Genomic DNA, 26,098 nt, shown 5'->3' with positions numbered 1-26,098 from the left:
CTTTTGGGTAGAGCAATTTGCATTACAAGAGATAAAAAATGAATGCTTCATTTTCATGTAAGATCTAACAAACCCAAGATTATTGTGTCAGTCATCACTGCAGATCTGTATGTTTATTTCTCTATAGACTCAGTCCTCAAAACCCAAGTCAGAATGCATACAATCAAGTTCAAGGACTGAAGAATCCCAGGCTACTAAAAATTATTCAAGCATCATTTCCCTGGGGAATTTTTTGTACAAGGTTTCTGCACAAAGTATCTCAAAGCATCATTTCCTGTTCTATGCAATTGCAAGGACATACAACAGATGCCTAAGTGCACTGTAAAATGCATACCTTGTTTTTAATATTGTATTTAACCCTTCCTCCTGAGCAATGAAAGTACCCATGAAAAATCAGATGGCACTATAAAAAACACATGAATCACTGGCAGCTTAACACACAGTAACAGAATTATGTAAAATCAGGAAGTAGCATTAATGTTTGCAAATAATATTATTTCCAATTAAAAGGCTCAAAGCAGTAGCTTCCCATTATATCAGTCTAAAATAACAACTAAGAAAGTTAAAACATCCAGCCTGCATGCTCTCTAAAGCCCCTCTAATTTTTAATCTTCTGATCAATTTATAGACCTGTACTGTACAAGCTAAAAATCCTTATGTTTTGTAGGTAACTGCAATCAAAGCTATAAATAAAACTGCCTAAACAGACAAATAGGTATGGTCTAAGTTCTGAACACTTCTTCATAGGTGAAAAATTGTGAACACAAGAAATAACTGATATATTGCTCTATCTATTCTTGAAAAATCATTTAAGCTCTTATAAAGTTGGTATGAGCAATCAATTTATTTTGCATTCAGTACCCAAATTCAAAATTATTTCTAAAGAAATGGGGCATGGGACTAGCATCTGGATTTGCAACCTTTTTAAACTGTTTTGGTTTATGTGTTTTTCACCATACAGAATGCTTCACAAATAAATTATGTAAATAAAAGTCTCATTGTAGATGTAAGGCTTTCCTATGCTACATTTTTCAGAGCATTAAAAAAAATATAAACTAAAACAAATAAAAGAACCCCAGCTCTCAAATCAACCAACCAACATCCCCCAACACCAGACCATCCAGGGCACTTTTCTGTCAGTACCTCAGCCACAACATGGAGACAGCCTGAGCTAAGCAGCACCTGCTTCAGCTGCACTTGGCAAGTGCCCAGCTTTTAGCTGGTCTACCAAGAAAACTGATACCTGATACAGCAGTTCAGCTAGACACATATGCTGAACAGAAAATGATCTGATGCTACCCCATTTTATTGATTCAACAGCCATTGTATGGTTTTTAGGAATTTTCAGTAGCTACTGACATGACCCAGAGAAAAAAAAAAAAAAAAACAACATAGTTATTAAGCCCTAAAATCTTCCTGGGACACTGGCAGGATATTCCAAATGCTCTAATAATAACTGGACTCACTTGAAAACTGGGGTATTTCTTGTATACAGTCATCTGCTTTCCCCAGTTTTTGTGCCCAGTCACTTTATCACTTAGCTAACTGCCCTGTTAAATATCTCCTACTGCAGAGAAAAAGGCTTTTCTAGAACAGTCTGGCCTTATTTTAATGTGACAATGATATAGGCTCTTTGAAAAGCTAACAAAGAAGAAATAAGATGATCTTTTCTGGCTAAGACTACAGAATGTGTAGGAAAAAAACCTGCCTATAAGGCAGTGATATAAAAGATTATACAACCTTTTCTGAGATACATTATCTCCATCTCATTTGCATAGGAAGGCATATCCAGCACACAAAGACAATATTTTATCTTACTAGCACCTGGGAAGCAGGATCACTAACACAAGGTGCAAATTGGGTCTTTTCTTTCATTCTCAAGCTAATAAATCAAAATTTCAAGGGAAATTTTATAAATTTATAAAGCCAAATACCATGATCATGAACTGAAACAGTCTAAAGATGTAGCAAGGTAATTTCTAATGTGTCTTTAAAGCAAACTGGAATGCACAAACAGCATCTTATACAGAAATTATTCCCAATTGAAGAAAAGCAATTACTGACACAAAGGCGACATTTTAAGCAAATCCATCTTCCAGGTATTCAGAACACAGCCTTCTAAAAACAAATAAATTAGTTCCATCACTTTTAGCCTCAGGAAATATATTCATTTCTTACTGAAATAAAAAAAATATCCCTGCAAAGACCAGCAGGAAACCTGGAACACAGAAAACCCCAAATCTTAATCATTTTAGGCCTCTGTGTCCAATACCTACTTGTCCAAACTCCTGACTGACTTCTATGTTTACCGAAACTTTATAATCTTGCACTGATGTAGGAGGTAGAGAGAGACAGAAATTCAGGTAGGAAATATAACCTGTCAGTATAAATATATGGACAGTGTTCTTCCCCTAAAATAAGTGTTTCATCATTTTATGTCCTTGAAAGATGGCTACAGAGTATAATCAACAATATTCTCCAAACCTACATGGATGGTCAGAAATCAGTCTGCTAAACTGGTGAGATATGAGAAAATCTATAAAAATCCTCAATGTAAGATTGTGGATGGTAACTGACACCATAAAAAAGGCATCTGGGATTTGCAGAAAGTAAGGGAAAAAAAAAATAAAAGTGCCTGAGGAAACGCCATTTGAATATTTAACAGCTGTACATGCTAGACTTGTTAAAAAACTCTCAGCTGAATTCCAAAGATGCATGCAGCAGTGCATGCATAATGCCAAAGTTGGCCCTTCTTTACTAACATCAAAATTAGCATGCACAGTTAATTAACAAATATCCCAAATGTTTCAGTATTTTTAGAGTCAAACTGGAGCATTCATTTTTGCATACTACTCCAGTGTCACCCCTCACACTGAGCAACCAACAATGGTAAAAAAATTATTAATGCTTAATTTAAGTATATATTTAAGCTGACAGCAGATAAATAATAAACAATTTACTGTTCCTACCTGCAGGCCTCACCTACTTCAGTCCAAAAGTACATCCTCTTTCTTTTCTACCTTTTAGAAATACCAACATTACTCAGGCATGGCTGGGTGCAATCAACATCTGTCAAAGTGAACTTTGCCAAGAAGAAATAAAACATTGTAAGTTAAAAAAAAAACCAACTTTCCCTCTCTCCAATAAGGAGCTGAACTCTCAACATACAACTAAAATGCAATACAGATTCACAGCACAACCCACTCAACCTAACAGCGTTGACCATATATTTATTTATCTGATTGCTGACATTTACTATGTGATACATAGTAGTGAAATTAGTTCACTCCACTGAGAAAGCCTTTATCTACAGAGGGGCACTCTAACAGTGTTCCCCAAGCAGAAAAATCAGATAGTTTGAGACAGATGCACTGAAGCACAGAAGAGTTTCCTACCCTGGAACATCTCTAAGGATTCCTCTTTGCAGAATGGGCCACAGGGAAATGGATCCACTCAAGAGATCTGACTGGCAGCAAAACCCTCAGAGCACGAGACAGAAGGTGTCTATCTCCATCCTGGCCACTTCAGTGCTATGGATTTATGAAAGCTGCAGGAAGGACTTGGCTGCTCAGTGCTTGAAACTGCTGAGCCTGTTTTCAGTAGTTACCAAGAGGAGGCTGCCTTGTCATGAAACACCTGAAACTGAAAATGCAGATGCAAACAAACCCTCAAAGCTCTAAAGATCAAACAGCTACAGAACCACACGCACCACAAGACAAGATGTGGATATAAACACAGCCCAAGTCCATACACATAAAACCATCAGTAGATAGCATTAACAGAGACAGATAAAGCTGGGCTAGTCAGGGCCCCCACTCTGGGGTCTCTACTGTCTGGTTTAGGAACTGGGAGCACAGCTCTTCTTCCATGCTACAGTTCTTCATGAGGTGAAGGCGGGGAGGGGGAAGAAAAAACAGTTTCCAGAGGAAGACTTCAACTCCCAAACTCAGGGAAAGCATCAGCACTCAGAATCACCGGGATCCCCATTCATCTTTTATCAGACGAGTGCAATTGCATGCATGAAGAGCAGGATATTTGCTGAGACACCCCAGCACTAAGATTTCTCTTGTATTGCAGCTGAGTTGGAAGCACTAACTGGAAAAGGCTAACAGAGGCAAACAAACTGAAGAATTCAACTCCCACTAGAACCAGATGCATTATGACCCTTTATCATCGCAACTGGAGACTTTTACTACAATTAATGTTTCAATATCAAACAACAAGAAAACAAACAGATTATTAGTGATCACGATAAGACCAGGGGGAAGACAGGCAATGCCATTCCTCCTGTTTGCTGCTTACCTGAGTTGGTGAGTTAGGACTCAAGCAGTCACCAGCATTAGCAAGATGCCCTCCATAACCAGCACTCCCTCTCTTACCCCCTTCATGGGTCTTGCAGAGACCCACAATGAAACAATTCAGAGCAAGGGAAGGCAATAATGAGCATCACTTGATGGACTAACCACAGGTCTGGGTTTGTCCCTCACAGGAGCTCACCTTATCACTTTAACACATCATTATAGGACTAAGCCTGGGTCCTTTTTGATGGACTAATCAAACTGAATTCAGGCATGTGTTAAGACATAATCCTAGGAAAAAACCTACATGTCTTTTAGGACTGTGAATCTCACCCAGATGGAATATAAGCTGGTATGGTTCAATAATAAAGACAGCAGCAGATGCCTGCCTGCAGCAGAGGTTAGTGAGGACACCAAACCTTGAAATGCATCGCAGGACTGAATACTCTAATTCAATAAAGTATGTAAATCATATTCTAAAACCAAGACCAGGTAAGGAGAAAGGCAATTAAGATGGCAATACATGCTACTCCCAATGTATGAAGTAAGTGGGAAATCTGCAACCTTTCAAAGCCAAAGCATCTGTGCCAGCATGGCAGATGGCTGGGAGGCACAGGGAAGGAAACAAAATTCTGTCAAGCACCATGCAGGCTACAGAGCTGGCTTGGGCTTGGAATCAGGGCAGAGGAATACATGTTTCTGTGTGCTTTCTGCCTACTTCTGTACTACTAGCACTGTAGTAAACACAGTCATTTCAAAGGAGAAGCAGTATTTCAGGATAAAGGACTTCAGTTCTCATAAAGGTCAAGGCATACACAGAAAACAAACAGTAAAAACCTCCACGTGTGCATGTTATTACACAGCTCAGACCCGCCTTACTGCACTCTACTGTTCACAAAAGGCAGCTCTGTAAAGCAGCTGGTGCTCACGTCAGTCTCATCACTATTCCAACAAGACCTGAAAAGCAAAGCTGAAGGATATCCATAGCAAGGATGATCTCAAAAATGTTCCCTCCATGCTTCTCTTCAAATGAAAATTTTTCAGTTTGCCTGGCTCTGGATTAAAAACAGTAACACCCTAAGTGGTTCTGCAGATTGAGCCTAGCTAGACATACTTGCTGGAATGACAGCTGCTTTCAGCTTCCTGGGCCAGGTGAGATTCAGAATGAGTTCTTCTACTTCAAAGTAAGAAAAAGTCCAAATTAGTAAGTCTGCCTAGACTTAAAGTAGTTTTTTTTTTCTTTTTCTACACAGCACAAGCTCTAGTTTCCTCATACTGTAGTTCTGATAGCTGGACCTTTTGAACAATGCTCTTAACTTCACCAAAACCAAGAGCATTGTCTAGTGCTCCACCACTTTTTAAACAGGATTTCTCCACATTTAGTCCCTAATCCCTAAATTATCCACAAACTAGCTTCTCAGATATCCCTTTAAACTCTAGGTATAACCAAGTTCAGCATATTTCAACTCATTAATCTATCATATGTCTAGTTCAGTTTTACAACATACATACACACAGAAAAGCACACTGTTGAGTGTGTACATGTATTTGTAGTAGCTTGTACACATCCAAAGAAGGTACTAATTGACTGGGATTCTTTGTGAAGCTAATTAAGTGCCCTTCAGATAATAATTTATACTGCCACATTTCAAGCAACAGCACTAAGACACAGATTAAAAAGTATATAATGAAAAAGTTCACAGGACAGAGATGCAAGCTATTTTCACAATGTGTTTGGTTTGTATCTTAGATTTTATTATTCATAATGACAAATATGGAGTTCATAATATTAAATTTAGCCAGAAAAACATTAACAACAAAGAGAAATTGAGAGCTTCCTTGTTTTCTTATAGACCCATTAGCAAAAGCCTCCCCTCTTAACAGCTACATCCTTAAACTGGAAAGAAAGGAAACATCTGCAGGGCTGGTAGCTAGCACAACAGCAAAATATCATGTGATCTTAATTTAGCTAAATTGAAAATCTTCTTTCTGTGCTTGTTCTGTCATTGCTTCTTAAGAATAGGAAATTCTCTGTTCTCACCTTACAGTGTAATCTGGATATTTCAAAGACAGGAGAGAAAGAAAGAATGCTCCTGCTCCTCAGCATTGAAGAAATGTTTGAGATTACTCCATGCAAGATGAAAGAATCTTCTCAGCAGTCTGACAGAAGTGGCAAGAGCACCTTGTACAGTCACCAGCTGTCAAGAGCTGCCTTATACTGCCTCTTTCAACCTATAGGAATTTTTTCAGACCCAAGACTATGAGCTGCCCCATGACCCACTCTGCTTCCTAAAGACAGGGAGAGGACAATAACAAACCTCACCTCTGTCCCCAGCTGAGTACACTACTGCAAAAATAGGACAGTTTCACAATGAAGTTTTGTCCTGAGGTGACTTTGTACTCTTTTTGCTTTCTAGAATAACCCAAGCTTTACCAAACACACAAGATACCAGACAGTTTCCACTACACTTCCACCACAGTATAAACACAAATGCATTTACATGTGAAACAGCTTTGCAGAACCTTCAAGAAAACCTAACCACTGCACAATGTAAAATCACCAAAATCACCTGCACAGACCTCATTTCAATAACCTGAGGCTCCACACTTGAAACTATTATCAGCCCTGAAACTACCTACAGATTTCCTTCCCTTTATAGTGTTTTTCTCTACTGTAGTCAGACACTGTGTCTTGAATAAAAAAATTATTAAGTCTACAAGGACCACAGTTAAAGTTTACCCAACTACCCAAGAGAACAACCACTTTTCCACAGCTTCTTTGTCCCTATGGCAGACATCTGTGTTGACCAGGCTTGCTCCAGGATACAGCTACAATAGTAAGGGCTTTACTGCTTTTGGGCTGAGCAGTGGGACAGTGCATCCTTATACCTGCTCTCTACTGAATGTAAGCACGAGACTGACCTTCTCTTACTGAAACTACTGAACTTTTCAACAAACACAATATACTCATTCCTTCTAAAATCAAGAAAATGAGGTCACTTAGAGACTAGACAAGTCACTCCATCTGCATAAGCATATCACTGGTGGTATCTGCTGGTAATTCAAGCTGTTAAGGCTTAAGCTCATTCAATACTGCACTACTGGCATATTTGGGATTTTATTTCATGTATATGAGAGAAGTCTCTTGACCTGCCCAAAACCAAACAGAAGCCTTTGGAAGATCAGGGATTTGATCCTTCAAGTCAAACCTTAAAAACATGGTTACTGCACGTGGGTAGTTATTCCAGAATTTTACTCCATTTGCAGAAGATTCACCTTGACATATGGGGTAGGGGGAGTTTTAAGAACAAAGCTAAAAAACATCACAGGTATTTTAACACAGAAAACATGGCTCAAAACAACACAAAAAAAGGCCAGCGTGTCAAGATTCTTTACCTCTCCACATACATAGCTTCCCCTCCTCAAAAATAACCTCTAAATAAATCTACATACAGCTTGAGATACTCAGTCTTAAAGCTTTATTTTACAGTGACTTACTAACAAACTCCTGCAAACTCACCACTTAAAAATAATTCTGTCTTGTGTTTCAAGATAGGTAATTTCAACATTCTGTATAATGTGAAAATCAACACACTCTTACATTTCAAAACCCTGAACTTGGAAGTGAAAAGGCTTGTCCATTGTAAAGCAAAATAAAATAAAATTAGCATACATAGATGCACACAGCCAAATATCCAAACACCCAAATTAAATTATGACCGACCTCTAAATTTGTAATCTATTGTGCATATATAACAGAGGAAAAAAAGCAGCCTTTTCAGTGAATAACTTGTAAAATACAAGGAAAATGCTTAAAAAAGGAGTGTGAAGCCATTAACCTGAAAAAATATATTAAATCTTTAGGCTCAGAGATGTCACTAAGAGGATAAAGAAGAGAAAGTTGCACACAGGATTTTCAGTTTAACTGCAAATCCAAAAGCTCCTGAATGTTGACTTATGACATGATCATATGTGACCTGCATATATTTCCTCATAGTTTGCACTACATATGTCAGTAAGAATGGTTGATGTAGGTAGCTACATCTACATCTGTTTCTCTGTCTGGAGGTTGGAGAGGGAAGAGAGAAGAAATTTATTTTAACACAAATCTATTTGCTTATTCAAGAACTACTTGTCTCTGCATGCCTGTTATTGTGGCATGAATAACTTGGCACTGCTGCCAAGTTATTTCCCTGTACTTCTGGACATTACAAAATGTTTCTCCAGGAATGTGAATTTCTACAATGAGTTAAGTCACCAGCTTTTTCATGCAATGATTTTACACTTTTTGCTTAAACTGAAAACAGCACACCCTGCACTGCTACCAAAACAGATTTTTATCATATTGCCTCCCTCTCCAAGGCAGCAGATGAACACAAGAAAGAGCACATTAAGATAACAAATATCGCATTTCAAAACCATTATCAGCTGCAAATACCTCAGAAGAAAAGCAGACCTTTGTTATTTCATCCTTCAAGTGACACATTTGGAAGACAGAAAAGCATTTTTAATGTTATTGGAGATCCTCTGGAGGAAGGGAAATAGCTGCAGTGCAGCAGCTGCTGCAGTACTGCTGCGTTCTGGGCTTGAACAAAGGTGATACTGGGCTTGCATCACATCACATTCTCACACACTGCCTGCAATAATGAACTCCAGCTAAAAGAACAGAAATCAGACACCTTGGCTGCTAGGTCACCACACAGCAACAAACCTTCACGTACATCAAAATGGTCTTGAGGAGAAGGTTTCTCCAAGACCAACAACTGCAATGATGAGGCCCACCCTGTGCAGTGAAATTTGACCAACTGCAAGTTTACAGAATTTTAAAATACTTACCCCTGGCTGAAAAATACAAGATTTAAGTATTTACATGGCTGAAAGAACATTGTCATTATTTTTAGAGGCTAGGGTGCAGCAATAAGATTAAAAAAAAATAGAAGCCTGATGCAGATTATCAAAGAACAGGATGAGAACAGGACATGAGAAGATCTGATCTGCTATCCTCAAACTAACAGAAGTCTGCTCAGAGCACAGTGCTGACCTATGCTCTATGCTGGTAAGAGGACAACTTGCACTCAATTTGTGGTCTACTGCTTCCTATCTAACACATGAAAGAAAAGCATTTGTGATAAAGGAGAGAAAAAAAACAAAACAAAACAAAACAAAACCACTGTATCACCTACTTTATATTACCTACTAGTATTTCTTCCAACCACCTCAAGCAGTGGTACTTATTGTTTTAAGCATACTTGCTCTACTGCATCTCATCACAGCCACAAGGTCAACTGGCATACCAGGCATCTCCAGAGTCTGCTCACAGGCTGGAGGCTCATAGAGGACAGTGCCCCTGCTGCATCTTACCAAGCATGAGCCTAGTTCATATGACACTGAAGACAAATACTACCTAACTCTTCCATACATTCATTGAGGAACTCCTCCTGGACCACAGCTAGCATGCTCTTTACCTCTTTAGTTATGATTCCAAGATGACTCCATAAACACCAGAGTATCACACAAGATAAAACTGCCTTAACTATTTAAGCAGTCAAGTACTTTTAATACTATTTAAGTATTTAACTCATTCTCTCTCTTTTTTCTTCTCTAAGAAAAAACACTAAAAATGTATTGTTTATTAAGATCAGACCATATTAAAAGTAGAATCAAAGTATCATCTATGATACTATGATATGACGGGGCAGTCTGGATAAGTGCAAACATAAATTTGCACATAAAGTTGTATTTAACCCCATATGATACAAACTTTTTACCTACTACTCTGCTTCACCAATTCTACATTTGCAGTCATGCTGAAGTTCTGAACTGACAGTGAGACTCTCACATGTGAATCTACCCCATGTCCCACATGACAACTGTCAGATATGCAAGACATATGCATAGACAACATATGCAAGAAGCAAGACACTTTGCAATAACTCATTTTAAGAAATATTTTTAACACAGGTAGTATGGTCTTCACCATGAACAAAAAAGCATGAAAAACTGCAAGCAATCAAGTTTATTGTCACTGAAAGCTTCTGAGTAATTTATGGATCACCACATGATAGTCATCAATCATCCAATATGTGGACTAAAAACTATAATTCACTGATGCTAACAGAACTTCACTGATTTACATAACAGAATAATTTTAAGGGTTTTTGTTTTAGTATGAAACATTGCATACCCTTTGGAAACATTCAAATACACATAACAGCTTGCTGTATCAGAGTGCAAAGGGTAACTGTGCCCAGCCACAGTAACTTTTATGTCACACTTTCACACTATGAAAATACTTTTTCTAAAATTTAAACCACCATGACAGAGAAGAAAAGATCCCTGCAAATTTCATACTTGTTCACTTCCTGTTTTGGGAAATATATGCTGCAGAGTCAAGGGAGTGGGTGGTGAACAATAAAAGCAAAATAAATCCTCTGAATGACTGTGACCTAATTTGAGATATTATTAGTGAAACAAACTTCAGAGGTCACCCATCTGCTTTCTCACCAGCAGCCTGCCTGGGCACTGTGAGATGGGAAAGGTGGAGAGCAGCACTCCTCTGTGGAGCAGCATGCACCTCTCCCCCAGGCCTGGCAGCTTCCACTTCTGCCCTGGCATTTCAATGCAGCAGGAACAGAGCAATATCCCACTGAAATATCCCATAAATGAACTTCCAGCTTCGGTTCAAAGGAAAGTATCAGCAGCAGTTCATTAAATTGTATAGTTTACTGAGACTGGACTTCAGTTAAAGTAAACAAAACAACTCCAAACACACACAACAATTGTATAGTCTACTTGATAAAATCTAGCCAGATCACACAGTTCTGCAACATTACTACTTCAAGCATGCACAATTAATTCAGGGCATATGGATCTAAAGCTTATTTCTTCTTCCCATAATGGTAAGAAACACTTTAGATTGTGAACCCTGTTCTGCATTGGGGTGAGGGGGTTTTGGTGGTTTTTGTTTGGTTGGTTTTGTTTTTTGGTGCTTTTTTTTTTGTTTTTGTTTAGGTTTTTTGGGTTTTTTTGTGTTTGGATTTGGTTGGAGGGTTTTTTTTTTTTTGGAAGGGAAATCTTTGGGGTTTGGTTTTGGGGTGGGGTACTGTTTTGGGGTTTTTTTAAAACCTTTCACTTCAATATGCTCAAAAAACAATTCTCTTTTCTCTTCTCTCTAGTTATATCAAATGCATTTTAAAACTCAGCAGGACTGCCCACGTCATAAGCCTTTTCTTATTTCTTGATTCCTGTGAAGCATGGGAAGCAATTGTCATATTGCATTTGACTGGACAGGTGAATTCTTACACATATGTAAGCAAACTATATGAAACAGCCTGGCATCTGTAAAAAAAAAAGGTTTAATAGAATGTATCATGTTTCCTCTGTTTTCTCAAATGCAACATAAGATACTTTTTACTTGTCATATTAACTAGGTTACTCGAAAAACCCAGGTATCAATAATCAGGTTTTGCACCATTAACAAAGGAATTAAAACCATATCCACGAACAAAACAAAACAAAACCATACTACCATCACACAGCAGTGCATTGTCCTAATTAAGAAGCTTCAGTACAGATGTGACATACAAAGGACCTCTATGTATAGCAGAAAAAAATTCTGAATCACCTGTCTCTAGCAACTGTACTCAAACTGCAACTTTATAAGGAGTGCTTACCTTCTCCTTATACCAAATAAAAATTCAATAAATTTTCTTCACTGACTGGCTGAATGTTATATGAGAAATACAGCTAATATCCAGAGTAACTTTAAAGTAGTATTACAACTGTATACACTATTTAAAAACCTTTAGTAAGTGGATTCTATTTTAAAACATTTTCATTCCAAATCCAAGCAATTTTGCTTGTGTTTCCACCCCCCCCTCCAGTTCTACAGCAAGGTAGTGAACTAGAATTATATCTGTATATTAAGGACTGAATAGCATCCTGTGATTTATTTAATCCTGTATCAAAAAAAAACCAACAACATCCCTCTCACACTTTTTTAAATCATATTCATAATCAAGTATTTTGAAATAGCCAAAATGCTCAGTCTTTTTCATAGCAGGAAAATAAATCAGCTTCACATTTATTAACAACTTAGTTTGTCTTGGCATATCTCCCCCTTCCTGTATGTGATATTTACCTTTTTGTGCAATTCATTAAACAAACCCCCCCAAAGCTTAAGACTTTAAAGAGAACAAACTAAAGTACTCAAAGTATTAAAAAAAGCAATTATATAGTCAAACCATGCATTCTATGCTTACTAACTCCAGAAAACTCCTTAGTAAATAGCAGCATTTCTAACAGCTCATCCTCAGTAAGACTGGGGGGGGATGGGGAGAAGAGATCAACTGAAGCCTTTTTGTTCTCCTTTTATAATATATTACATAATCATCTTGCATGTAAGGAAAAGCAAACCACAAACCTGATCACTCCACGCACAGTACAGGTTACATATGAAACTCCAGTTGTGATTGATCACGCAGTCCAAAATCCTGAGCTGGGCCATTGCTGTAGTGCAGAGTGCTGCTGTGCTCTGACTCAGCTTTGTCCGGGTGATCCTCGAGGATGGGAGAGCTATGCAGCAACCACATTCAGGAACAAGGACTTTCCTTCCTGTTCAGTCTCCCTTCCCACCCCAACTATGTGTCAAGTCAACAAGATAAACTGACAGAATTGCATAACATTCTTCAAAATAATACTTCTGAAGCTGACAAATTATGCATTCTTGGGAATATATGGGAAATAAGAACATCCTAAGAAACCACACTAAAACAAACAAAGGCACTCTCAAACTGTGCTTGCTCTTTTCCCTACCTCCTTCATTTCTATTTCTGCTGAAATCACTCTAAATATAAACAATTCAGTGTCATAATTCATATCATATTAATCTTAAAACTTCTTTAGGCATGGCTGTGATGATGGCTCCCCATATTGCACATGAGATTCAAAAGCTTAGGATGCCTCTTTTAAAACAGCACAATACAAGCAACTTCTCAAAATTAGGAAAACATCAGTGTTCATAAAAACTATATGCATTTATTGACTTTGTACTCCTAAACAGGAGACTTTTCTTTGAGCCTCTAAAATTACTGTTAGCATTGCACAGAAATGCTGGCAGCCTTCTGTAATGAAGGATGACAATCCTATAGGTCAGGGCTCCAACACCAGAGGGATTCTGAGAAACTGAAAAAATACTGGAAAAGTTCCTTCCTTCATGTATTCCTTTTTTGCAATCTGCAAACAACAATCCCATTTTAGCATGAACCTCACTTACTGTATCTTGACTGCTTACCTAATATTCCTATTCCAAAGTGAGACTCAGAAATACAGGAAATGTGCTTGTGCAGAAACATACACATTTAATCTGGTCACTACATGAGCTATTAGATTAGTCACAGAACCAACTTAGAATAACCTGCAGTTTAAATTACAGAATTATCTAACAACATCTAGGAGATGCAAGAGACCAAAAACTGTCTTGGAAAAAGATGGAAGAAAGGCTACAGGAACAAGTGGCCAATTCACCCTTTGGTTCAATAATGGCCAATGACTGAAAACTACTTCAAATGTCAAAGTAAATGTGTGCTATAAAAGCAGTCTGGAAATAAAACAAACTCGTACATGAGAGTCAAACAAATGGTGTGGCAGAAGAGCAGTTCTAACTTTGAGACAGTTATACAAATAAGGCCTCATTTGTTTTAACCAAACCAAATAAAAAAAAACTTGTTCCAACTTCTCATCTGAAGGACCCTGGAAATTAGTACCAGAGTCCAAGCCAACCTCTTCCCTTCTTGCAAATGTGAATAGTCAGAAAATTTCCAAGACCTTGTTGTGTACAATATATATAATCTGGCTCATTTTAAGATATATATGACAGGAGATTCTCTATTATCTTTACAATACCTACTTGTGCAAAAGGGAGAGCACAAAACATATGTGTTCTCAGGTGAAAAAAAACCAGAACAATAACATCTCAAGTTACATTCTCTGAAATGAAGCAGCCACGGCTGACATGACATGTGGCTAGAAGAAATGTCCTGCTTAGCAACTATTACTAGGTGGAACAGATATACTTCCTCACAAGAGACACCATTAACTATCCAAGCTTGAGAAATCTTGGAGAGGATGTCTGGGAAGGTTTTACAGAGCAGGGGGTACTGCAGAGATGCCAGAGCAGACTGAGGCAGTGAAGTCCCCAGGCCAGCATTGCTGGAATGAGGAAGGACCTGGCACCCTGCAGCACTGGCAGCAGGGATGCTGGCAGAGCATGTGGGGCAGCCTACACATGGCTGGAAAAGCAGCCAGCTGCACATTTGTTGGACTGTGGAAAAATGCTGTCACCAACTAAATAAGGCAGAGGGAAGAGGGAAAGTAGATCTGGAAAATTAAGAGGAGACTGCTGTTCTATACTAAAATCAACATCAACCAAGTTCTTCTTATACAATATTATAGTACAATTTTGCAGTGATTTGTTTTACTATCAATTACCTACTTTTAGATTCATCAAGTATCACTCCATATTTATTCCCCAACCTCCTAATAAAGTATTCAACATATTATATTAGAAATCTCCTACCACACACGCTATTATTTAAAAAACAGCAATTACAATTCAGAATCAAATTTGTGTAACTCCTTCCATAAAGTCAGCAGCCATTATTTACCTGTTACTTTCCATTCATTTCCAAATCTGTTTCAAGGAAATCCTAAACCCATTATTTATCTCCTACAAACTAAACAGTGCTTATACACCACGGCAGTTTATGCAAAAGTGTAATCCTAAATGCTAAACTAATACTGCAGATAAAAACATTAATACCAATTTAGAGCAGTAAGAGAACATTTTCAGAAACAGTCTGTCTTGGCCTGTCAGCTGCTGCCAAAGGTTAGTGTGGAAATGCTTGTAAATTCCAGTAGGCACAAGAGTGAGCTGAGGACAAAAGCTGTTTCAAGCCTGAGTCTTTACTGAGGTGCCTCAGGTAAAAGGAGTTCACAAACTGCAGCAAGAGCAGCACCTTCAATAGTAAACTGCAGTTTGCTTAAAATGGACTGTCTCAAAGCTATTCCCCAAGTCAGTTTTTATACTTGTAAATTTGAATCTGCTGTTACTGAAAACTGTTCCTGATCAACATTAACCAGCTTGACAATTGCCCTCATTTACACAAGATAAATCTCCTTCCTGACATGATGTTAAATCAAATTCTACTAGTTCAGTACCCCCCTGTTCTAACTTTATTTTCTTTACTGGTAACATGTTTTTTGGGAGATCATTTTTACTCCTCCTAAACATAATTACTCTGCATGAAACTTCCTTAAAAGTGGCATAAAATCAAGAGAGGGCTTCCCTTTTTTGCCTTCAACATTCAATTTACTTTTAAAAAGTTTTGTTCAAAAAGCAAAAGCAAAGCTTACACAATGAATTCTCCATCTGGAGGTTAGCAGAGCATTTGAAGATGCATAACTAGAGAATGACAGATGACATATCTCAACATTAGCAGGCACCAAAGGACCCTCTGTCCAGAGACAATTTGAGTCCAGCACCCAATTGCCCAGAGAGCTCCTTATCATACACTGAGTTTTGACTGAAAAATACATGATGACATCCAGGTTTTGAAGTTCTACTGCTGGTCAGCTTCCCACCTCTTTAAATACAAAGGGATCACGTAGAATTCTGAGAACACAATGAAGCTGAACCTCAATTATGCAATTTATTAAATAAGAAATTGAAGAGCCTATCCTCACATCTGTTGCCAAGTCCAGTGTTCTCTCCTGCTGTTAAAAACCAGGTTTAAGATCTCAATATTTTGGGGTAACTAAACTAAAAACAGCTCAGAAACAACTTCCTCAACTCTTTCAGAGCTCTCCATCTTTATATACGGATTCTAGAAAGTTAAAAAGGAGCAGCAGGAAAGAGGCATAATTTCCCTAAAATTGTCACCCTCGAGTACCTAGACTTGTCTCTAAAAATTGCAGTGAGCTCTCTGAAACAGAAGCAGCTCATACTCACAGAAAGGAAGGGTTTCCATTTCCCTAAAACTCCAGATACTTTTTCTACATGAGTAAACATGCAAACCATACACAAGGGTCAGCACATCAACAGCACACAGTGAGGTATGTACCAGAATGTTCAGAGTTTCCAATAAGTATTTGAAAGGATAAATCCTTTACCAACAAAGTGTAGACTGACAATGATGATGGTGGAACTCTGGTGGAAATCTGGGCGTTTTTTAGCAAATGAAATTGAGAAGTGCACAAGAACAGAAAAGGAAAAATGTGTCTGAAGAAAAGGTGTTTTCATTGCTTAGGTCACAAAGACTGACAAGGAAAAAAGTTCCTACAAACTAAGTCAACAGCAGGAAGAAGTTGAAATATGATTTCATTCTGAGTTCTTTCCTATCATTGAAATTGTTACAAAAACCTACGAACATTAAAAAAAAAAGGAAGAAACAATAATTACAAAAACCATCTCTCTCCGTAGTGGAAAAAAATATCTGGAGTGTTTCCTTCCCTCTAACAACTCCTTTTTAAGATGTAACACAGTTCATAGAATTAGAAACACAAGAGAACCTTGGGGGTGGGGGGGAAATGGTGGCACAGCATCATTTCAGGCTGTTTTAGTACATGCAGTACCAGTCTGCTACAACCTGAGCAACTAAGGGAGCACACAAGACACATCAATTTTCCTTCAGAAACTAAGGGCAAAAGAAAATAATTGAGATTAGAATAACTGCCATTTCTCTTCTGCATAAATGCAACTTGTATTTTATCAATGTATGAGCTCATTAGATGAATTCAATTATGCATTTCTTAAACACATCATTCCACCACCCCGTGAACAAATTCACAATATCTAAATCATATAAAGAGAATAGTTCTAGCAATTGTTCTAAAAACTCATGCAGTGAGGCTCACTTTGGCTGCCTAATTCTTCAAAAATTCTCCTGCATCCACTCTCAAGACAACTCCACCATCAGATCTGCTTCCAAGAAGGACATGTAATAGCAGGATTGATCTGTCAAAAGTGTCAGCTTGAGTCCAGCACAGAAAAGTCCTTTTTTTTTTTTTGAGCAATCAGTTCAGTCCACCAGTTAAGCTCAAGTAGTGCCCACTTCCTTGGATTTTAGCCATAGTTATTTTCAGTAGACTAGTTCTGTGTTTCCTTTCTTTAACCAACTTCTAGCATTTCCTTTTCTTTATCTGACCTATTCAGCCACAGATCTCTCTGTTTCAGTGAACAACCAACATCCAAACAAAACCTGACTTGTTACTAGCTTTAGCTATAGGAAAGTATCACTTTGCATATTATCCCATAAAAATATATCCAGTATACTGGATATAAAACAGGATCTGATTCCTTAAATTGCACTCTAATAAAGCAGCTGGTAATCTTTAGAAACTGGAAGCAAGCTTCTAACACTGTTCTACTTAAGAAATGGACAGCCTAGTGGGTACTCAGTAAGCAATAAAAGTCATATGTGTTCTTATGCAAAGTACACTTCTGTCACGTCATTAAGCACTTGGTGACATTTACAGTGTCAATGAGATCAAATTCCTGGGAACTTTTAAGTTTACTGAAGCTATGATCACTGCTACCTAGAAGCTCAATGTCTCCCAAGAACAAATCATTTGCTTTCCACCTGCAAGTCCCTGGATGGCAAATGTGCTGCTCCTCTGAAAATTCCTGTTCGTCTAATCCAGTGTCCACAGAACTATACCAGTATTGTTTCAGTGTCCACTTGCTCTCACTATCTTTAGTTTTTTATGTTGTTAGAGGATGAAAGCAAAATCTAGCAAAAATTTTACAGAAGTCTATTTGTTAAATGCATTTTAAAACACATTAGTACTATTCACTTGGTTATTTTACATGATCTCCAGTCTAAGACAAAATGCAACATGACTTAATTTGAAATTCCTGTGCATGATAACTCTTCCAAGCAAAACACGGAAAAAAATACTGCAATGCTTATTCCCTTCTGATTCCAGCACAATGCCAGAACTAAGTTACTTGCCTGCTTAAGACCAAGCTTCAGAATCCTAAAATTTCCATTGTATTTAAATAGAATCCCTACATACATTAATGTCTACAGAAACATATAGGAAAATACAGTGTTAGCTCCAGTGATCACAGAAAAAAATCCTTTCAATTTATCGGGACCTTTATTTAGACAGCAAATCTATTATAACACAGTTTTCTCAATAATCTAGCAATCTCTAAATACAAGGCTAGAATAAAGCTAATCAGCAATTGTGAGCACACTGAAGCACCTTCACTTACAGCCCAATACCCTCTTATTGAGGCCAGGGGGTGTTCAGAAGACTGAACTGTTTGTGTACAGAGAACTGCCTTCCTGAAAGACAATCCCAGAAAGCAACACCATGTCACTCCAGACAGTGCCAGCCTGATCAGAACACAGACATATTCCTGCTTTCTCTGCATTCAGACTGTAAGAAGAGAACCAGAATCAAAAATTTTTACTGTTGGTAAACACAAGAACTATTGATATATTAATCTTCAGTAAAATCCTCCTATTTCTGTTAGAATAGTAGGTTCTCAGTACTCAACTACATAGTCTACTACAAAGCACAACTCTGATATACAGAGAATAACAGCAGAACTGTCCTTCAACACCAAGTACAAATTTTGAAGTTAACATAGCCTCACCTAACTGGCAACCAGAACAACTGAGCTCTTCCTAAAGCCAGCTAAAATGAGAAACTAAAAATCTTCATTAAAATAAAATTACTACAGCACATGTGAAGCAACTAGAGTTTATCAGCTAGCAAAATAATCATATTTGTTTCCCCTGCCTTCCTCTTCCCTCAGCGGGAAGGCAGTGGAACAAGAAAGGGACTGTATCAAATTCTCAGTCAGAAAGGTAAGCTCTCCAAATTCAGAAAGCAGAAGCCTAATCTCAACTAAAATAAAAAATTTCCTAGCATTTCTTTCACTTAACAAGTTCATTGACTGAACTGAAAACCAAAAACAAAGAAATCAGTTTTGGCATGCTGGAAATACATATTACATAGTAATATTGATCTTATTTTTCATAGAACATCTTTGTTTCGCTACTCTTAACATACAGGATTTTTTCCATGAATAACAAAAATAGGTTTTTATTACATGATAACTTACCCTTACAGATTGCCAATCTCTATAATTTTAACCCTTGCCATCTGCACTATCAGAGTCAAAAACCTTCAAACTCAGCAATACTTCTTCAAGGTGTCAGACTTCAGAATGACAATGTGAGATTCTTTTAGAATTGCTCTCCCAAAATTGATCAGCCATTGTACATATGTCCTAAAAACCCTAGAAAAAACACTTGTAAGTGAATATTACATTTCTTAATAGCTCTCTGTAGGCTTCCCACAGCAGCAAGAACCCTAAGCTCCCAGAGTAAACTTGTTTAAAGCTGCTGCACTCCAGCTGGTGAGGCCCATGATGCTGAACACCCTCCCTGGCCACTTCACAGCGAGAGACCTCGGAACCCTCCACAGGAGCCTTTCCAAAAGCCTTTTTCCTGTTCCCACCTGGGTCTCAAATGGAAAGCCTGAGCATAACTCCAACACTGTTAGTGTTATGCAAATGCTACAGAGAAAGATGCCATGGAGAAACATTATTTACACTGAATTACTCAGTACAATCTAAAGCCCTTTGTCAGCACATTTTTTCCTGCACATGCATGGGCAGGGGACGAATACTCCAAGACACTGGATTACTAATGAGCAATGTTCTTCACACCTGCACTTCTACTTCCCTTCTGTAGGAGGATAAAAGTGTAAATACACCAGTTAACATATGCTGCAAATAAAGCTACTCTGGGTTAGGTTTTCAAATCTGTCAGGCAATTTGTTGTATTGATTACAGGCAACATAATGCAGTACAGAGAAGTCCTGTCATACCCAAGCTACAGAACCCAGCAGAGAAACAAGTATCACCACTTGTCACTCCCAAGAGAAGAAGAGTTAAATAAAAACAGCTTGTTAACTAATACATCTTGGTGACTTATGCCTAGCTTTCTCCTCTGACTGCCCTCAAATTTTGTTAACTTGCACAGTGCCAGAGGATTGGCTAGTACTCTGATGAAGCTTTCACTCCTCTGAATAAAGATGTGGTACCTCAAACAACAAAATCAAACATCCCTGTTCCCTGCAATCAAGTTTACAAATGAAATTTTAGTTTAGACCCTGTAACCATGTTGCATATGCTGCATTTTCAGAGGCTTAAACTCTGGTCTTTTTTTAAGAAACTCAAACATTCTCTATAGTATCTAGTAATCTCTCTAGGCAATTTACTTAACTGGAAAAGATTCAAAATTTCAGATTTTCCTTCAGTTTTTCCATAGTTTTTCCTATTATGAACAAGTCTATTTTGCATGAACAGTTATCAGAGCAATCATGTGACAATCTGAAACTAATTTTCATAACTTCCATTATTTTTTGTTTTATAAAGTAGGTGGACTTGATCAAAGCTCTTCCCCACAACTGTGCAAATTTCCATCTCTTCTCTAAAGTCTTGATTCATCCAAAGGTAGATTTACTTGGAAGAAAATACCCTTTAAAAGAAGTCAACAAATTTTCCAGGGAGCTTTAGAATTCTAAGAAGGCTTAAGGTTTATTTTAGAAACAAATTAAACATATCAAGTTGCTACATGAGTAGCAGAACTGACTTCAGTCTCATACAGTTTCTAAGTCCCCCTCATCATTTTTTGTGCTGTCAGATCCCCTGTAAAGGAAAAAATGGGGGTTTTTTGGCAGTCATAAATGTGCTGACTGGCCACAACAGCTTCCCCATCTCCCTTCAATGTGAGGCACTAACCAAGGCTTCTTTTCCATCTACCTCCTGAGGGGTTCTGAGTTTCCAGGCACTTCATTATTTCAGGGACCTTCTCCTGACTTGAAATTTGACCAAAATTGGCCAGGGACATAAAAAGCAACTAACAGATGGGCAGACTGATGCCATGAACAAAAAAAATCAGATTTTAAAGTTTTTACTTCTTCACTCTATTACATCACTTGTTTCTGACACTATCTTTTGCCTGAAGAAAATGAGCCTTGCATTTTCACCTGTGCTGCCTTCTGCTACTTCAGCATGCAATTATCCTACAGAAATGCAGATAATATTATCTTTTCATCAAAAGTAAAACAGGAAACTTGAAGAACCATAAGTCAGTGCTTTTACTACATTTCAATCTTAAAATGCTTATATACATTCTTTAGGGGAAAAAAAAAAAAACCACCTGAAAATTATGAAATCAGCCATATTCTTGGCAAAAATTATATGAGTACAGGTGGAACAATAAACTTCTTATTCTGATCAACATACATTTTCCAAAAGATTAAACTGCACTTTCCTCATTTTCTGTATGTTGGGCTAAGGACAATGTTTTTCCTAGGGAGCAAGGAGTTCAAATTCACAAAATATAGACAGAGTAAAGTGTTTCACTTCTCTTTACAGGGTATAGCTCCAGGTCTAAGCATCTAGTTAGGAAATTCCAATTAGTGAAGTACAGACCAGGAAGATGCTAAGAGCATCATTATATTAAAAGAAAGAAGTACATCTCACTTATTTTTAAAGTTCAGACAATGAAATATATTTTCACATTCAATGTGGAAAGCACTATGTAAAATTACTGCAATGCATATGTCTAAATGATCAAAGGTACAGTGAAGCCAGGTGTCTGAATTTGTCTGTATGCAACAAGCAAATTACCTATGGCATGAAAGAGACCTGACACAATACTTAATAATTCTTTCATATAATGGAATTTAAAACCTTTTTATTCCTTAACCACAGGATAAAAGGAACTTCTATGACAAAAACACCATATGCAAAACACTACTGTAGCACTGGCAAAGACCTGTTTTTTTGTCAACTAGAAGCATTGCCCCATTACATTTACAGAGGAAGTCAATAGTTTCACCCTCTGGCCTCAACATTTCAATTACACTGTGAACCCAGGGTAATTTTTAGTGCTTACCACTAAAGGGAAATACACTGATTGCAAAAAACCACAGAACTCAACACATGTAGCTCTGTGGGGATGGTATCTAAGTAGATCTCAGTAATGATGTGTCGCTCAGAATTATGGTCTGAAACCTCACTATGCTGGTGGCACAATTCATCATCCCAAAATTCTCAGGAAAAAAAAGTCAGGGTATCCTCTAAAAGGTTAAGACAAAGAGAATATTTCCTTCCATAAATGCAAGGAGCATCTTAAAAAACAGAAGTTTGCTCATATTAGCACATTACCATCAGCACAAAAACTGCAACTAAACAGTAAGTTCGTTCCACTTTCAAAATGACCTCTCAAGCCTACATGACATTTCTAGAAGTGGTAAGCTTGGCCAGCCTAACAACCTACTGCTTGTCCCTTCAGTGAACCACTTCAGCCAGAGACTGCTAAGAATGCCACCAGAAATACAGCCAGGCCTCAGAGGAGACTGGATAAAAACTTCCTAGGAACTAGAAGAAACTGATTTGAGAAATATCTTTACTCAATTTGTAACAGAAAATGAATTTTTAAAGAGTCTCATATGAAGCTAATTCTAGATGCAAGAACTTATTCTGATTTAGTCAGTAGGGTGCAGAGATACACTCCCCTAACCCAATAAAATAACTTTGTTTTCCTTTTAGCTTTCCATATAGGAGAAAGATGTGCAAAATAGCCTTTTTTTAGCTCACAAATATTTTGGGATGTTTACTATTAATAAAAGGGTATAAGCAGAGACACATCAAAACTCTGGCCAATAGGGTTCCATCCCACCAAGTTGAGAGCTACTCACAAGCCTATCTCCAACACAAATAGTCACACAACTAATGTTATTTAGAAATCAGTAATAACATCCATTGATCTCACTAATAAATAAAGGTCAAGCAAGGTAGCTGTGATACAATAGCCTAAATCATAACTCCACCACTTCCTTCAGCTTTATCACTCTTTATCACGAAAAAAGTCAACCTGATTCCTATTTTCTTTACTGAAATTTCATCCTCCAAAGTTAGGCAGTCAAGAGGAACCATATATTTGACCTAACCATTACCCTAGCAAAAATTCATGCTGGATGATGGAAAGCCATCTTTTGAAGTCATCTCACTGAAGCTCTTGTGACAGGCTTAAAACCAAGATCCATCATCTGTTTGGTTTTTTCCTTATCCCTAAAACACCTTTATCTCAAACAGACTAGTCTGAAATAACAATGTTTACTTTATACCGAAAATACAATCTTCATGAGGTTATACAGATGTGACTCAGGAATAAAAAAAAAAAAAATAAAGAAAAAAAAAGCCCTACACCAATGTTTTGCATTGAAATTAATTCAATTTTTTTTAAAGACATCTATGGGCACAGGCAGGTGTCCTTTTCTTCACATAACCATATTAAGAAACATCTCATTTTTATTGGAAAGAACATGCCAGTGAGACCTTTTACAATGTAGCAGGCCAGAAGGTTTCTTTGAGAAAGAGACAAACACACAGTCCTAATCGCTGACACTGGAGATTGCTGATTAAAAGGCTGCTGAGGTTTCCACACAGTGAAGAAGTCTCTAAAGAGGAAGGAAAGTTCCAGGACCTCTCATAAGCTATTCCATTGTTCACCTACCCTAAACAGTATTTTTTTCTGCTTGTGTTCACCTGGAGCTTCCCTTTCCAGACCCATTTTCTCACCCCTTCCCTTCCAAGCTGCCTGCTCAGCCCTCCCTGCTCCAGGCTGAGCAAAGCTGGTGTCAGTGCCTCCTGCCCAGGCAGGCACTCCACACCTTCCCCCTCTGGGAGGAGCACAAGGGCAAACAGACTGGGAATGACACCAACATCTGCAGAGATTATGGAGCACAAACGTTTACAAACTTTGTGAACAGTATGGCCAACTATATATGCTACACAAGCATAGCAACAACAGTTACACCAGCAATACTACTCCTATTGATATCAATTTTTTCTCCTCACTCAAGGGTTTGAACAACGACCTCCAGAGCTTTAAAATCAGCATGCAATACCCTGGCCTTTCCTAAGTCTTCTACTCATTAAAGGATAAAGTCTTGCCACACACTAAATAATGGAAAGAAACCCCAGCAGCAGGGGAAGTAACAGTTCAGCAGGAAGAGGAAAGGATGAGAGGGGATGAGAGAGGGTGTAAAGTGGTGCTCATTTTTAAGATGCATGGCAGGTGTGACTGACAACATACAAAGGCACACAAAAACTTAACTGAACATGAATAATCTGCCACACAAAATCTTACCTCTACGCTGAACACTAAGCACATTAATGAGCAACAGATGCCCTATCTGAAAAAACTGGATAGAATAAAGGGTTATGGATTCTGGTTTGTTTGTTTTGGTTTTTTTTAACTGAAAAGTTCAGGGCTACAGTGTAGAACTAATTAAAAAGGTAAAAACTCTCACTCTGAAGACTCCTAGTAAATATGGAATAAATTTACTACCATTTAAAATCTCAAAGAAACTTTTAATAACCAAAGACTGATAGAAACAACCTGAGACAGAAATTCAGGTGCACAAATCCAGGATAAGGTACACAAACCCACCTGAGCCAGTGTATTCCAACAGATTGAAAAACTGTACACCCACCAACACATTTTCTGTATGTAAAAGAATACACCACACAAAATTTTATCAACAAGTTCAAGACAGTCTGTGAGAGCTACATCCAAACTGTGAAATTAATGTGCCACTGAAACTTAATGAAATTACCGCTTCAAGAAAAACATACTATTTGAACAAGCAAGTCCTAAATCAATCATAACATATCAGGTATCAGACTTCTGTCAGTACTCAGGGGAGTACTAATATTACAGCCAAAAAATCCTAGGAAAAAAATTCTAAAAAACTACAACACTTAAAAAGAAATTAAAGAAAAACAAGCACAGTCAAATGTGTGGGATAGAGGGAAAATCAACATACTAGCAGAAACTAAGAAACAAGCAGGAGGTTCATTAGTGGAAAACTACATGTTGACTAATAACTACATAACAGTCACATGAATTAAATTCAAAGTTGCTTATATTCCAGCAGTAAGTCTGCCTTCTTTCAGCCAGCAGCAGGTTTTGATCTGTAACAAAAATTTCACCTAACATCATATTAAGTTCACCATATATCTTAAAAATGTATTTAACCAGTCTTGTCTCTAGTGTGAGTACTGTGACTCATCAATCATGAACTACTACACGCATGCCAAGCTCATCATTACATAAGTGACAGTAATTGGCCTGTGCAAAAATACTTGGCTCTCTTCTGGAGGCTTTTGCTTTCATTTTTTACTATGTCTGTAAAAGGACAATGCATTTCCTAACCTTGTCTTTCAAGTGAGAAATTATTAAAAAAACAAAAAAAAAAAAAAAAACAAAAAAAACCCCATCATTCAGCAACTTCAGGTCAAATGGCAGAAATTCCATGATCTGGGTATGTTTGCATGAAACATCATGTGTCAAATGAAGACAGGAGACCTGCACTCCACTAAGATCCAGCAAGACATGAAGACAGTACAACTTACCAAAATACTTTCAACCAGATTTCAAAAATGAAACTGACATCAACAATAACTAAAAATTACTTAGCTGCAGGAATGCAAATTCTTGCTTCAGATTTATCTTTTCCCAAACATCTTCATTGCTTTTCTTATCAAGTATATATCCTGGCTTTCAAATTATGTCATATGACAAAAGAGACTAATCCTCTAATGAAATATCCTCTTCTTTGCATTTAATTCCCTTGTACAAGTTCCTGGCCAACAGCCTGTAAGGGCTTTACCTTGTAAAAGACCAATTCAGAAGGTATTCACAAAA

The 26,098-nt window shown here is 37.7% G+C and overlaps 1 protein-coding gene across 7 annotated transcripts in view; it reads right to left on the bottom strand.

Moving 5' to 3' along the window:
• Positions 1–26,098, bottom strand: part of ARHGAP21 (Rho GTPase activating protein 21) — a 111,512-nt gene that overhangs the window by 69,020 nt on the left and 16,394 nt on the right. For 2 of the 7 annotated variants that reach the window (XM_079300579.1, XM_079300581.1), the window contains exon 1: positions 12,721–12,833. The exons of the other annotated variants lie outside the window; for them this stretch is intronic. In XM_079300579.1, coding sequence (XP_079156705.1) covers positions 12,721–12,804 — 84 coding nt within the window. In that variant the 5' untranslated portion in view covers positions 12,805–12,833. Of the gene's footprint in view, positions 1–12,720; positions 12,834–26,098 lie in introns of those variants that run through there. 7 annotated transcript variants of the gene reach the window in all.

The sequence above is a fragment of the Erithacus rubecula genome (genome assembly GCF_903797595.1).
Source record: "Erithacus rubecula genome assembly, chromosome: 3".
NCBI classification, from domain to species: Eukaryota; Metazoa; Chordata; class Aves; order Passeriformes; family Muscicapidae; genus Erithacus; species Erithacus rubecula.
The sequence above is the reverse complement of the archived record's forward strand: the minus strand, read 5'-3'. Positions and strand labels throughout refer to the sequence as shown.